Below are 16,021 nucleotides of genomic sequence, written 5' to 3' on the forward strand. Positions count from 1 at the left end.
TTTGCCCATGGTTGTGGCAAACGGGCAAATGCTCGAAGAACTATGCTTGTGCAGTGATGCTACTTGGAAATGCTTCCTCCCTCCTCAAATGTGCTTTCACAGGAGGCAAAACCTACATGTGTGTCCTTATCTAGTACAGCAAATTACACCTTTTTTGTGAACGAGAATTTCCTTTTAAAAAAAAAGTGTGCTTCTATATTTACCTTTAAAATACAGACTCGAGTATCAAGGGTCCCCATGCAGGTAACCAGACCCAGAGGTGTCTGACTGATGTCCCGAGTTGTCTCCTGTCATTCCAGCACAACCCAATTGCAGTCAACATGGGTGTATACCAAGTATATTGCACAAGGATAGTAAATAGCATAAAAGCATTAATCTGATTACATTATAATGTTGCACAGATTTCAGCTAAATCAGAGTAACGTAAGAAACCAGTTGTGTTACTGAATCAGGTCAAAAGTCCCTGTAGACCAGTAACTTTTCCCCAACAGTGGCATGTAGAGAGTGCTTTGAGAACGGTGTAAGGTGTAAGGACTCGGGGAGACCTTTCCCCTGCTATGTCCTCCCAGCGTCTACAGCTATTAGTGTAGCAATTAAAAATGCCTCAATTAAAATCAGAGTAGTGCATGCTGGCATATAGCTTAGGCCTTAAAATAACACTAACATTGTTTTAGTAGTGTACCAGAATATGCAAGCACAGAACAAAAGGCAGTGTCTCCTCTGGAGAGCCTGCTCTGAGCACCAAGTCACAAGGAGCACTGTACGGATGAGAAGATGGAACACAAAACAAGTCAGTGTTTTACCCAAAGTCACCAGAGTACACCAGAACCAAAATCTGCACACTGAAGTTAAAGACACCCTCCTTGAGAACATTCAAATTGTCAGCGTTCCCATTTCTGCACTGCTGCTCACCCTTTGTAGTTCTGAGTCCATCCTCGCACTCCCCTCCCTTCGTCCATGAATGTCCCACTGATGTAAGACAGGGCAAAGAGCACTTGAGGATAGCTCTGAAGAGAGCTGTCTTGAGGTTGCTTATCTTGTTATGGAAGCTGCTGCCAGGATGAGATGGAAAAAATGCCCAGTGCTGCTGTCTGGGAACCCAGCAGGAGTGACAGATCCATCTGGGGGCAGCTGGGGACCTGCTCTTTCAGTGGCTACCTGGTGTCTGCAGGGCAGGCTTTGTGATCCTGTGCCATCTGCCTACAGAGGCAGGGCCGTGCATTCAGCTGAGGAACACAAACCTCCAAAGCTGTAGTGCAGGTTTAAGTCCCACCACCACCAACTCACCTCTGCCCTTTCAGTCCGTGCCACTTGACCTCAGCCTGGAACTTCCGTAGTGTGCTACTAGTGCATGGAAGAAAACCACCTCAATTTTCCTTTATTTGGCTAAAACTGGCAGCAGTTACACAGCTACAGTAAGGTCAAGTACAAGGGCTTCTGTTGCACTCCGCAAGCAAGTCTGCTAAATTCAACAAGGCTTTCTTATCAGCTGTGATCTTTTAATGTTAGGATGCTAAACTTCTCAGAAATGGTGCTGTTAGGTCTAATTCAGTCAGTGTAAATGAATGTGATCCATGAAAATGCATAAGCCAAGTATTGGCTTAGCTTGACTGTACAGTTCGCCTTTCTGTGAAGCATTTCATTTCTCAAGTGTTCCCAAGGAGTCTGATGGTGCTGTCTGGGAAGTTCTACTGTGCACAGCTAAGGTGGTGTCTTGTGGTAAAGCCAGGAGAAATTTCAGCAATTAGAAATGAAATCAGGACGTGCCCATGTCCTGTGCCAGTGGAGCATGTGTCCCATCACCTCCAACAAGGCCGTGTCCAGAGTTATCATCCTGCTTCAATAGTCACTGATTAGAGACTATTGAAGGGTTGTACATGTACATATACAGGGAACTACAAGCATATTTTACATTATTTATTCTGCCACCCTGCCGTCAAATGCCTACGTGGCTACCTGCTTCGGGAGGACTAGCTGGCTCTGCCTCCCCGTACCTGCCCAGGCTCTGAGAGGAACAGTCCCATTTCTGTAAAATGTAGAGTTGGACTGTCCTAGTGAAAATGAAGCATGGCCTTTTGTTTCATTATTAATGAACACAACAAAACACATTTATTAAATCTGCACTTTTTTATTCCTCCATATGTTTCCTTTTTCCCAGCCCATGCCTGACATGTGACAGTAAGGCACAGAATGATTGTCCCTGGTGCCTTCTCCCTTGTGGTTTCTTGCCACCTGCTTCATAGCATTAAACAGATGTATAAGTGTAAAGCATTACAAAACCCATCTTTTCAATCATTTATCACTTAATAATAATAATAAAAAAAACTAAATAGAGCTATGCTGTGGTTAAGCATTTTATCTGCTAAATGTAACGAAGAAAGGCACTGTAGATTTCAGGAAGATTATGTAGCAGTAAGATATTTCAGGTGCACAGTAGGTCAAATTCACCATTTATATCACAGGCATTTTGTTTATTTCATATCTCATCTTGTTTATGTTCCTTTAATGATCAAAATATACCTCGAATATGCAATAAAGAGTATCTTCCAGAGAAATCCTAACAGAGGCATTGCATTATTCATCATCAAGTGAAGAGGAAAATTTCAATTGCCAGTTTCTGGTAAATGTCTAATTAAGAAAGGGGACTTCTGAGCCACAGACAGGCGCCACAATCATTAAAGGGCAGTTTTCTGAAGATTATGAGTCTCCAGTCTGTCAAGCAGAGTTTTTCTACAGCTGAACTAATTCAGCAGTAGAAAACCCTGTCTAGAACAAAGCCCTTGGAATTAACATCTTGTTTAAGCAAACACATGCCTACTTTGAAGTAAGTGTGATAGGTTCACAACTGTTATTGAGGTCAAGTTTAATGGTAGCAAAGTGACAGAATATAACTTCAGCGCTATCCTTAATTTCAGCTGCAGTACAGAAAGTGTACATACAGAGTACTTGAAGCCATGCCGTGTATTTCAAGGAGACCAATTTACTATAGTTGGCGCAACCAGTTCAGTTCTAACATTGAAAACTACTGAAATGTATCCTGGCTAATTCTCTGGCTGTGCAATCAAATCTGAGGGTGTGAAAAGCGTATGTACAGATGCAATTATTTCTGTTTCCTGAATCTTACAGTTGTTATTAGAATTTTCTTTGAGACGGGTAGTTGTTTTGGCAGGCTCCTGTTTGGCTCTGATTTGGGATATCATCATAGCTGAGTGAGGTTGAAGTCTAGTTAGACTGTGTCCTTGAATCAGTCTTTCTTAACAACTGATTGCTTTAGTTTAATTTTTGCAATTCCAAATGTGTGAGTGGAATTGTAATGGCAAGGGGAGCTGTATCAGTGACAGCTCAGTGCAGCTGCCTTGTGCGTTGGTGCTGCTGAAGGAAGTCTCCTTGCAAGTGCTGCTGCTGGAAGCTGCTGATGAAATACAGTGTTGGTTATTTCTTCATCACTACCATCTTCTCATTAGCACAGCAATTTGACCTTGGTGTTTATATTACTTTGACCACATAATATCTTAGTCATGTTTAAAGGACAAACCCAGTTTGCCCACTGTTGTTTTTACCAATGCTGTCGTTTACTTGTCTCAGATTTGTGCCAGGCCAAGAGCATGTGAGCAGAGCTTTCAAGTTACTGAAACACTAAAAGGTCATTGCATCAACTGTTTATTTATATATGAACTTTAATATTTGTGGAAGGTGCCAGCTCAACAATCACGGAGGCAGAAGTCTTCTGACCTCAGATCATTTGAAGCAAGGGCAGTGGCAATGTGAGCTTGTTCCCTGCCAGAGTTTCTATCCTTATTCTGGAGGGACAGCCCAGAGGAAGGATTTGGTCACCGTGCTCACTTAACCCATGATTTCTCAGCTGGAAGTGTCAGTTTTGATGGACTGTTTTTATGATACCCTCCCACCCTGAGATCTGGATGAACTCCATCATCTTGAATCCCAGGGAACACTTTTAAACACTGCCTGTCCAACTAGAGGCATGAGTTAAAATCCTGTGTCCTTATCCTTGGAAATATTAGGTGTTTATTTAGGGAATAATTTCACTGTGTGCTTACCCCCCAAATTTTCTGTAAATGCGTGCTTAGGGTGAAAAAGGTACTCAGAAAACGGAGGTCTTAGTCATTATTTTTTATTTTACAACTTTGAAAGCTCTGCCTCAGATGACTCACTCTTCTCTAAGTTTTCTTCAGTGGGATTACTTCCTGCTCACCAAGGAATTTCCTTACAAAGGGAACAGCCCTTATTTCTGCTACTGTTTGTATCTGAGCTAAAGACATTGAGAAAAGCCAACTGGAAAACTGGTCTCAAACGCCTTCCCAATTCTATGGTTTCGCTCTTAAGAAAATTCTTAAGTGAAGAAACAGTTTCTTCACTTACGTGCTGCATGCAGCTGGGAAGTGAGCCTCAGGATACGTCGCTGATACACGCACTTAGCGCAGTGACACTGTTCTGCACCAGGACTCCAAGCTGCCCCAGTCCCCTTTGTATTCGCAATACAAAGCATTGATATGCATGGCTACAATAGCCTTTAATGACTAGGTGTCTTAATTTGCTTTTTATTATGTGATTAAAGGTCCAATAAGGTATGTGTTCAACAAGAGGGAAGACCATTGTTCTGCATCATTAAGCTCACAGCAGCCCAAAAAGAAATTGTAGGCAATGTGCCAAAGCCCTTAATGAAGAGGATCTCTTTGAATTATCTGTGGATGAGGAAGGGATAAAGCCTGAGCCCTGGTATATTTGATCCTCTTTGTGCTCTCTGTTATGAGGACTTACGGAGCCAGACGTACCAGACCTTCTGGAATTGTAATTTATTGAAGCATTATTTTCCCAGCCACACTAAAGCTCTTGGCCTAATAGCGAAAGTGCAGTTATGTACTATTATTAATTCTTGCAAGTGTTTTCTGAATTCCTACACCTCGCAGTCATTAACCTTTTAAAAATAAGGCTAAGAGGATTTATCTGTAACAATGCTCAATATTTCCTAAACCAAATTATGTAAATTTTGTCTACACCAGACTTGGAAAAAAGCTTCTTTTAGTTTTTCTCTGGAATGGCGATGTCAGCTTATCCCATGACGTTAGGGTTACATGGATGATATGAAATAAAACCTACTGTAAGAAGTATTTATTACTGCTAACATGTTTTAAAACTTTCATCTCTTCTATCCTGTTATTTTAAATGAAGATGATGCTTCATCTCCTTTACCATTAAATTTTTACTGATTGTTCTTAAGTTGTATGAAGATGCTTTCTGTAGTTACAGTGACATTTAATTATCTGGACATAGTCCCCTTTAATTATCTGGACATAGCATTCCCTCCCACCTATCTTGTGAGACAGAGAAATCAAAGTCGTACGCTGTTAAAGTAATTTTGCACAATAATTTGTATTCTGGAATAATCAGGGATTATAGTCTTAAATAATTCAGATTTTACTACGTTAGAAATCCCGATTTTATAGGATTGCATGCACCTTTCACTTCTGTGGGAGCTGAGGGTACTCCGACCATGTTTCCCCAAGGGTCTCTCTCTCTCTCATGCTTAATGTTAATCACTGCTGCTGTGCGCTGAGCCACCTCCGCTGTAGGACTTTGCAGGTTGGTTTCTAAATCCAAACTCCTGCCAGGGAGCTGCACCTGCAGTCAGCACCGGATAGTTTAGTCATCTCGGATATCACTAGGACTGTTCCTGCGATGGATTTTAAGGGCATGTATTTAAAGAATGGTGTCCTGCATCTGTTAGGAGATGTTAGTAACTTCCAAGGGTTCCCTGCTTCCTTCATTTCACAACAGAAATTGTGCAAGCTTCCTAAACAATTAAAATATTCAGAATTTGTTACTGTCGCTGTCTGCTCTGGTTGTTGCACTTCTGAATGTGATTCACTGATAGTCATCAACCCAGACTGCAGGAAAACTTGGTGACCCTGGGGGTCAGTGACTATTCCAACAGCCCCAGCAGGATGCGAACGGAGGGCTCACACAAACACTAACTGGCACCAAGGCTGCTATTGTGGGCAGCATCTGAAGCCTGTTCTCCGTACGGAGCTCTGTCCGAGAAATCTGATTATCTCCCTCTAAAATTCCTGCCATCGTCACATGCATAGCAGCTTAGCAAGTGGAAGTGAGTCAGTATAAATAGAAGTGACAGTAAGCGTGTCTTCCGATTTGTTCTCACAAGTTTTTTTTTCCCTTCCACAAAGCGACAGTGTCCTTTGGGTGAGCGAATGAGAATTAGATCAAAACTGCGTGTTTAAAATTTAATCACTTCCCTACTAGCATTACACACAGAACACATATATTATTCACTGTGTTGTCAGTGACATCAGTATCTGTGATCAAACGCAGGTAGCACAGTGAAGAGCCCCAGGTTTCGCCGCGCTGCGACGCTGAGCAATACCCTCTGCCGGCAAGTGGAAAACATGACAGCGCTGGGACTTGTCACCCGCCTCAGTCCTCGTGCCACTAGGTAATTGTCACACACTCTAACCCACACTAGGAATGGCAAAGTAGTAAAGTGCAATTTGAGAGAGCTGGGTGTTTTCTGCTTGTCTGGAGTGTTCAACTTGCTTTGTATTTTCAGAGGTTTACTACCTGCCTGTGTTTATTTCAGTTATCAGTAAGTGTATGTCCCTTAAATACCTGGCCGTCACTTTACTTGGTTCCATCACACTTTTTGGGTCCAAATTATATTTAGATGTGACAGAATAAGAAATTACAGAGACAGAAAGAAACACAGAAACATAGGAAATGGGGTTTTCGTAACAGAAGTTGGTGTGTTATCACATTTTTTGAAAACTTATCAGATGCTTAATCACAGAATCACAGATTATCCCGAGATGGAAGGGACCCACAAGGATCATCGAGCCCAGCTCCTGGGTCCCCAGAGGACCACCCAGATCAGATCTGTAGGGTGTTAGTTTTAATCTGCTGTCAATTCTATTTGTTGGCTAGTATTTCTACACACAGAGGTGCAAGAACTGGACATTAAAACTTACACTGATGGGAGCAGTCACTTAAAGACTGGATTCAGCACTGAATGAATGGCATCACACAGAAAGAAGTGTCTATGTGTACTTGTACACAGAGACAAAACCTTCTGAGCATTAATCATTGCCCGTGTCTTTCCTAACTTGTTCGAAGAGTGTGTGACCAAGCCATGACCCTTGTCAAGAAATTTTACTAATGCATACTAGAGAAATAAAGCACAGTGTCCTATTTCATGCCACAAAGTTTTGTGAAGTTTGACATATAACAGCATGCATTTACATATTTGATGTTCTGCAAGTGTAAATGGGAAGGTAAAAACATAATAATTATCTCTCACGTATCAAATAAGGCAACAGACACTTTCATTTCCATTTGTATAAGCAATTTTTGCTATTCCATTTTCCCTGTCATCAACAGTGCTCACATGCCTAAAAGAGAACATTTGCTTTTAGAAATGAAATGCAATGCTTTACCTGACAAACTTCATACAGTAATTTGTACTGTTCTTCTTGCTTCTGTAGAGTGCACAAACTGCATCCCATGTTTAAACAAGTGGCAGAAATAATCTTCCTTATTCAGCAGTGCAGCCCCAGAAATCTGTTAACAAGCATGCATGCAGATATCCTTTGGAACACCCAGGTGAGTCGGCTGGCCTGGAACAGTTCACAGTGCTATCGCACAGGGTGCTGCACAGCAACTGTGCTCTATTCTTTAGAGCTTTCCCTCTTCCCTGGCAGTACACAACACTCCCTCTGCTGCTCCACTCCGGCTGCCGTGCTGTGCTCCAATGCGCACGCTATATACTGCTCCTCATGCATATTAATCAGCTCTCATTGACTATTCATACCAGACAGTGATACAGAAGCTATAATTGCCAACTATGACAGCTGAAATTTCTCTAATTAACAGGCAAGTGCTTCAGTAGCAGGCATAATAAAAGACACTAACAATTTTGTAAACCATTTTGTAGCAATTACAAATAAACATGACTACATTTTACCATAGTCCCTCAGGATAATTCTTAACATATTTAAGCAGACTAGAAGTACGTTCTAAATGTAAGTCACAATGCACTGAATCTAACAGCACAGAACTCGGCAGTGGCTGTGGCAGAGCTGAATATGCCCAGTAGCATTTATTTTTCTCTCATACTGTGGTGGCATCTGAGAGGCTCAGTTTTATAGCAGGAGATGGCTGAGCTAGGAATTTACCAAACACCACGGAAAGGCCATCTCTATCCCTAAAGCCTTTGCTTTAGACTTTGCTAAAGACTTTGCTACAAAGCAATAGAGATGTTGCTCGTGGATGTATGTGGACATAGAAGAAAAAAAGAGAGCCTTAGATTAATAGTTACAGGTTAGCTTTAGAGTAAATTTATACCAACTGAAAAATGGCCATTCATGCTGCTGACTTTCTCTATTTGGAGTGTAAATGACAGGTGTGCATATTATTTGTTTTATTAAATATCTCAATGTTACCAGATTATAAAAAGATAAACAATGAGTTTGGCATGTATGACTGTTCAGTATTTGAGTGCCTCCATCCTCATTAAAACGGTGCCATAGATGTAAAGGATAAAAGAGCAGTGAACTGCCTAACGAACTAGAAAAGTACTCCCAAGTGTAAGCTTTATGGATATTTCCCAATCTGTAGGAAACACTGCCTTGTGTTATGAGTCGGGTGGACCATACTCTCATTTTTTTTAAACATTTAGAAAGCATGCATTTTTATAATCCTTATTCCAAGCTATTCTGCTATGAAGTAAAGCTGAAGCCACAATAGCACAAGAATGAGACAAAGAGTACAACTCAGACATGGATGTTTATGGCAGAGGGCCTGGATTTCAGACTGCTTGTCTACCTGGCTTCTGACTGTTGGCTTAGCAGAGTTCTGTAAATGACAATGGAGATTTTCGGAGTACCGAAATGCAGCGTAGGCTGTGCTAGACTTGACAAACTGGAGACTGTGCCAGGAAGCATCCTAGGCACTCCTGCACTCTAGAATATGTTTTGGTAGCAGCCTTCCCACCTCAGAGAAACAAAGAAGGGAAACATCAGAAATCAGATAAGGACTCCAGCCCTGTGGTGTGACTGGGATGCTTCTCACACGAGATTTCCTGCTGTGATAACTTCCAAGGCTAGAGCAAGACAGAGGCTGCCCAGATCCTACTGCTGGCCCTCTGTGCTGGAGAAGGATTCAGGGTCTTGCTGTTAGGTGTACTTCTATTCAACTACATACTGAAGGCTTTTTCAAAGTTGGTCAACAGCCAGCAGCTGTGGATCTCAAACAACTGGAAGGCTCCTGCCTAAGGGAATTAGTGCTCCCTAAAAACAAACAAAAAAAATACGATAACAGAATTAAGAAATAAGGACCCTAGCATAATTGCAAAGAATTTTATGGCTTTGATTAGATAATCTTTGGTTATGCAATTTGACAAAGTAACTTAAGGTCAAATTTTCAAAGATGTTGTCTATGTTTTTTTCTTTTTTCTTTTTTTTTATACATTTTTTTTTCTTCTTCAACACTAGTTGCTATTTAAATGTTGAACTTTAGTTCAGGTGGCTGGGTTAAGTCAGGAGTTTTTCTCAGAAGCAGCATGCAGCTGGATATGTTAAGAAATAAAACAAACACGCATGATATCTCAATTGCAATTTCAATTGAAATGCACTCATTTATTATTTTTCTGTGGTGATGTAATGGGCTCTAAGAGATAATGTTCCATTGTACCTAGTAAATGCCACTGAGACCAGTAATAACCTGTTTGCATAAAGATTCATCGGATTCAAAAAGATAATCTGTACATCAGGCCAGGAGAGCAAGTCCAGCAGAAGACTGTTTTGATGACCGAGTGGAGCTCTCCCCTGTAAGTGATGCTTCGGGTTCTTCAGCTAGCAGAGCAAGCATGCTGCTGAGCAGCAAGCAGGGTGGCTCAGCGGTGAGGCTAGCTTTGTTGCACTGTTGCTCTGGTAAATAAGCCAGCCTGACAGTCAGGCCAGCATTTAGCTCAACAAAGATGTTTTTCATTATCAAAATCTAATTCATGTTTCTCTGTTCATCTCATAGACAGAAATTGTGGCACTGCCTCATGTTAATATAGCCTAGTTTTTTATGGTACTTTGCCAAACTTCTAACATTTGGGCTGAAAACTTCTATTCTGGGCATTGGCCAAGGCAGATTTTTGCTTCAGCCGTAGTGCTTTAGTCATTTCCAAGAGTAAGAGTATAGAAAGCAATACACTGCCTGCCCATGTTAAGAAATTCTGGATGTGTTTGCTTTGAGAAGGATTTAGTATCGATGTAACTTGAAACAAGAACTTGAAGTCTGGCACAGGGATGGTTTGCGTTGTCCTTGTTGAAAGCTGCTAAATTTGTTCAGCTTTTCAGCTGCCACACCATGCATGTTCTCGGAAAAAAAGTTGCTACAACTTTTCAGTTTAACTTTTAGGAGACTTCTTCAGTGACAAACCAACTCTATAAGAAATGTCAGGAGGTACGAAGAGGCCCTGGCACTGCAGTTCCCTTTCCTAATTGCTCTTTGTGAGGTTCAGGAGCTGACACCAAAACCAAAGAGGTCTTTTCGGTGTCCTTCACGGCTGGACCCAGGCAAGCTGACAGAGCCACCTGAACAAGGTGGGTGCAGGTGCTTTATAACACATGTACCTGGGCACGTCTGGGGGTTACGGAAAACCAGTAAACACATGCTGTATGTGGTGGAGGTAAACTGGCCTACTTCGGTTTGTCAGGATAAGGCGGCCTGTCACTGGATGTCATCTGCGTTAACGATGTGTCATGTGTGGTCTTGCCAGTGTGCCACAGATAATGAGCTGAACAAAATGGGGCTGCAGAGGGGACGTCTTATATCACATATCGTATAAATATTACAGTGGTCCCAGCTGAAGCTGAGCGATCCAGACTGAATGGGAAGTTAGCAAGCCAGCTGACTAGGAACAATAGTAAATAGCCTCTGAATGCGCAGGGTGCCAGGAAGAGCTTTCATTAGCATTTATCTAGATTACTCGCTCCCTGACTGATTACATGTGACCGGCGCTGCAAAATCCTTTTTACCAAGATACCTGGCTCCAACTATCAGGCATTTGCTTTGGTGTCCAAGAGCCAGTTTCCAAGGAACTGGAGACAGCAAGCATCCCGAGCGCCTGGCCCAGCAGGAGCGGTGGGGTGTCCTCAACAGGGTGCGGGTGGCAGCTGGGAAGGAATCCTGTCCCAGCATACAGACCCGTTTTGCTTTGTGTGTTTGTCTTAGCTGCAACCTACAATCCCCCAGCTCATAACTACAAACCTAGTTTAAATTTTGCTACTTAAATGTTTGATTTATTTTTTAATTAAGCCTATCAGGTGTTGGCAGGTAAAGGGGACGCACAAAGCCTGTGCACTTGAGGTGCTCTGTCTGCACGGGTTGGTGAATCAGAATAAAGAGGAAAATAAAGCGCTCACGGGGGACCGGCACCCTGGAGGGGAACATTATGAGGGAACTCAAAGGCTAAAAAGCACTCTCTGCCAGCTTTTCAAGGGTAAGGACTTATGCTGCCAAGTGCTGGCTCCTAGACAGCAGTTCCCACCAGCAAGAATAAACTCACGTCCTTTGTGTGAGGAGCAGATGGCACATAGCTACTCCCCAGATCTGGGCAAACACCAAACCGTTGCACTTAGTTCTGGGAGTTCCTAATGTTTGAGCGGTTGACTGCAATATTAGTAATGGTTTGGCATTGTTTATTTTGTTTCTTTAAATGCGAGTTGGCTTTGTTAGCATGTAGTAACTATTTAACATTGTATTTTCGTACATATACTTAGCAAATTCTGTTTCAACAAATGATTCCTATTTAAGCAGTGTGATTGTGGAAATGTTTGCTAAATGTATCAATACTTTAATTACTTTTCTTATTTTTACAAATATTTAAGACTTGAGAGAAGCAAAGGCTAGGAAAGAGAACAGCTGTGACTTTATAAATAATTCTCACATTCGCGTGTTATATAAACAGAAGTCAGGAAACTGTACAGATTCTGATTACATAGGGTGGTGTGAAGGAAAACTGTTTGTGCTACCCAACTGGACTTTAAAGCAAGTATCTGGAATTTTTCTAAGTCTTTCAGGGTGCTTTTTAATTATAGCCACTGGGTTACCTCTGTTAAAGCTTGAGTGCCTTTTTGTTGAGGATGTGTTGAAGTTCTGTTTCCCGGTGTTTATTTGCAAATTATAAATAGCACAATCCACTGATAGCTGTGAAGTGCGTGATTCTTAATACTATATTTAATTAATGTGGATCTACTTTAAAAACACCTTTCTAAAAAGTCCTTTGTTGAATACTTGAAAGCAGACTAGGATATGCTGTGGCATTGTGCAGGCACAAAAACTGAATACATACTCAAAATGTAATAGCAAAAAGATCTCAATTCTGCAACGTTTTGCATATGGGCAGAGCAATCTGCCTGTGCACTGGAAGCTTCAAGACTGGAGCCAAAATATTTAAACTAAAACATACCACAAGAGAGGATGTGAAAGCAAATGTAAAACGTTGGCTTTATTCCCATCAGTTAATGTTGATGTCTTGAGATCCTTATTTGCTCCACTTAGCTTCTCTGAAAGAGTTCCAATTCTCAGAAGTAACTTAAATGAAATGATATTTATTGTTAAACCATTGAAAGAACTGTTCTGTCCTCTAAGCTCTTTAAGGAGTCTGATATCTTCTTAATTCATGCCACTTGAGAAAAACAGGAACGTTACAGAAAAATCAGAGCAACATCACTGTAAGCATTGCAAGGCCAGCACATACGAGAACACTACCGTGTTAATTCAGTCTTTCACGAAGCAGAAATGACGAGGTCAGAACAGGGTAAATAACTGTTTAATATGCCACTGAGACCTTGTGGTGGAGAGAATGAGGATGCTAAGAGCTGACCTATGGACTACAAAACTCCTCCTCCTGGGGGCTGCCTGTCTGGGTGTCTGTTACTGCAGTGCCAAGAGGTCTTGGCCAACGATTAAGACAAAAGGCGATCCCTAAACCAGAGATGTACACGTTGGATTTACAGTCACACGGCGTTGGGAGTAGGTGAAACAGGGTTTTAACTACTGAGGACAGAGAATGAACAAATTAAAAAAGAAGTGCTCTTTCACCTCTTAATAAACCGTTTCTAAAACCACCATCTGCAATACTCAGACTTAGCAATGCCTGAGTGAGGGACCTGGAGGCAGAGAACACTTTAGTTGTTCTTTAGCTCAAATCCTTGACACGCTTATCCTTGTCCGCTTTTGAAAATGTGACAAAATGTATTCAGCCACCAAGAACCACAAACCCCGAAGTATAGAGGACTGGCAAGGAAATGAGAAAATCTGATTACAGGCTGGTTTTGTGCTCTAAAAGCTTCTTCCATCTTAGAAGAAACCTCAGCTTCCTCTCAAAAAGCGTTTTTGATTTCCTGGGTTTGATATTGGAACAGCCAAGTTTGTCTCTAATTTTTTACAGGTGATTTAACCAGATACTTTCTACTTAAGAAGAATGACAAATATAAGGATGCACAAATTGTCAGTTTTTACATGGTAAAAGCGCTGTGGTCATTGCTAGCACAGTTAGAAAAATGTTAACTAGAAAATTAAGAATATATAAAGGAAGAAAGCAGATCATGAAAGAATACGAGTGTAGGATCAAATGTTATACACTTGTGTTTATAAGGTTCATGTTCTGTCCAATCTGAAATTACTTACAGAGCTCCTATCCCCATTTTGCTTTTGCAGTGAAGTATCACTTCAGAGGGATAGCGCTGGTAAGCACCGACTGCGGTGAGTGATGGTTCATTTCAAAATAAAAATGTTTTCTGTAAAAGCGATGATACTCTTTTAATAATCTCAGAGCAAGCAAAATGACTCAGTGTACTCGAATGCAGCATAAAAACTATTGGCATAATACTTAATCTTTGAAACTGATAGACACGTGCCCAAAAGCTAATAAAGTTCATTCTAATACAAATGAGCGAGTAAAATAGTATATCACAGCCTGTGAGAGCTTTGGATCCCGATCATATAACTGTAGCCCAGGGACAAAGAAAATTGAAGTGATTTAGAAAGGCAGCAAATAGGATATATCTGATATTAGGCAGTTTGCTGAAGCAAAGCAGTTATGTCAGAAAGATACAAAGGTGTAAAATCCATTTGACTGTGTCCAAATGCTTCTACTCTTTGACCTTAACGTCTCCAGATGAACTCCCCTTAGGGTCAGCAGAATAATACTTAATAATACATGGTCAGAAACTGCCAAGACCTGCTAAGTATTACAGTCTTTTCTTAGTTTTGTATTTTAGCTACTTCATTCATAATATGAATTTTAAGCCATTTCTATTTGAAAAGATTTTAACTTTAATTTCTCAGTTTTTACTGCTCCACACTTAATTTGATACAGAGCAAAACAGGAATGCCATCTATGTTTCATCAGGTTTTGCATTAGCCATCTGATGAAAAGGATATGTGGGAATATTAAGTATTAGCAGTAAATGGCAGTCAGTATGAAAAAAGTTGCTGATATGTTTGTAATCATTTCTAGGTTCAGGTGCACACTAAGAATCTGACTTCTAATTCTCAGCGAGAACTCCTAAGCAAAAAGGACCCAGAAGATGAGCAGACCTTGAATGAAATGGGATTTAAGACTTCTAGGAACAAAGGAAATGTAAGTGTTCATTTCTGTCTTTGAAGCTGGGAAAGCTGCATTCTACTGAAGGTGAGAGGTGTTATTTCCAGAGCTGCTCTGTGTGATTAATTCCACTGTGGGCACACAGAGAGCCCAGCAGTGACTGAGGGTTGGGCACACGTGAAGCAACAGTTGTCTCTGCTTCAGCAAAGTACAGTCCAAGCAGACCAAACATATGGGAAAAGTAACAGAGGCACACGGTGACTCCCACTGGTTTACAGGCACAGAGACAGGCCGTGCCAGCGCTGGGAACTTCACCTGTGCTTTCCTACTGCCAACCAAGACATAATCTTGGAATTACCTTCTTCTGAGTGTGGCAACACCGAAGATGCTGAAATCCTACAGAGTGCTCTGGTGCACTCAGTTACCTATCGTCCAGTGTATAAAACACACCAACGGCTTAGCCTGGTGCTTGCTTTCCATTTACCCTGGTCCCAATATCTTACAGCCTTACCAGCCTATGAAATGCAGCTACACTGGTTCATTTCTTGTTTCATTATGAGATCAATGCTATTGTGGTAACACTGATTTGATAAAAGACAGTCTAAGGCCACAGGCCCTTCTCTGCCGCAACAAGGACACTTCTCACATCTAACGTGGTTCACTTTGAACAAGGAATTCTAGTCCAGTCGGTAAAGCCCATTGTTGGAAACCACAGAACTCACAGCTTTGGTCCTTCCACAGTTAATTAACTTGATTTTGCTCTATCTTAAATGGTGATGGAAGCTATTTCCACTTGTTATTAGTGCTGTATTTTTGTGCAGCACTGTGAATCAATGGTACGTTACATGTTTACTTTAATGAAAAAAATAAATTACCTACGCAGGTTGTTGTATTGGCTAACTGCGTAGAATTATTATGTAGATATACTTCCTCTACAATTTCTTCCCTCAAAAAACATATTCTGAGAACCAGTATTGATTAAGCAGTATTGAAATGAATACAAAAATACAAACATTTGATAAAAGAAATGTGAAAGTACACAGGCAGACACCATGATGAATACCAATAATAACCCAGAAATGCTCATTCCTATCGGAACACACATTTACCCACTAATCTTGTAATTCACAATGAAGTCCCATTGCTGCAGGCTTTCCACAATGCAGAAACTGAATTCAGATTTTCCTGCAGACTCTTCTTTAGACTGGCAAGCCTACCAAGGAAGTAAGATGCATGTGTGTTTGATTCACTTGCACCGCAGAAACAAACCAACATCCTCGATAAGGATTTTACAGACAGAATGTAACTTAGAAGACAAGTATTAATTACTTAGATTGTCTAGTCATACGCACAATAAGTGGTTTTTGTTCTGCCAAAGTATGTCCAGAATTT

General features: G+C 41.1%; 1 protein-coding gene across 2 annotated transcripts in view; it reads right to left on the reverse strand.

Moving 5' to 3' along the window:
- Window positions 1–16,021, reverse strand: part of PDZRN3 (PDZ domain containing ring finger 3) — a 130,649-nt gene that overhangs the window by 20,988 nt on the left and 93,640 nt on the right. The window contains exon 1 of one of the 2 annotated variants that reach the window (XM_035337538.1): window positions 7,464–7,768. The exons of the other annotated variant lie outside the window; for it this stretch is intronic. Within the exon in view, the coding sequence (XP_035193429.1) occupies window positions 7,464–7,532 (69 nt within the window). The 5' untranslated portion in view covers window positions 7,533–7,768. Of the gene's footprint in view, window positions 1–7,463; window positions 7,769–16,021 lie in introns of those variants that run through there. 2 annotated transcript variants of the gene reach the window in all.

Source organism: Oxyura jamaicensis, chromosome 12 (genome assembly GCF_011077185.1).
Source record: "Oxyura jamaicensis isolate SHBP4307 breed ruddy duck chromosome 12, BPBGC_Ojam_1.0, whole genome shotgun sequence".
Lineage (NCBI taxonomy): Eukaryota > Metazoa > Chordata > Aves > Anseriformes > Anatidae > Oxyura > Oxyura jamaicensis.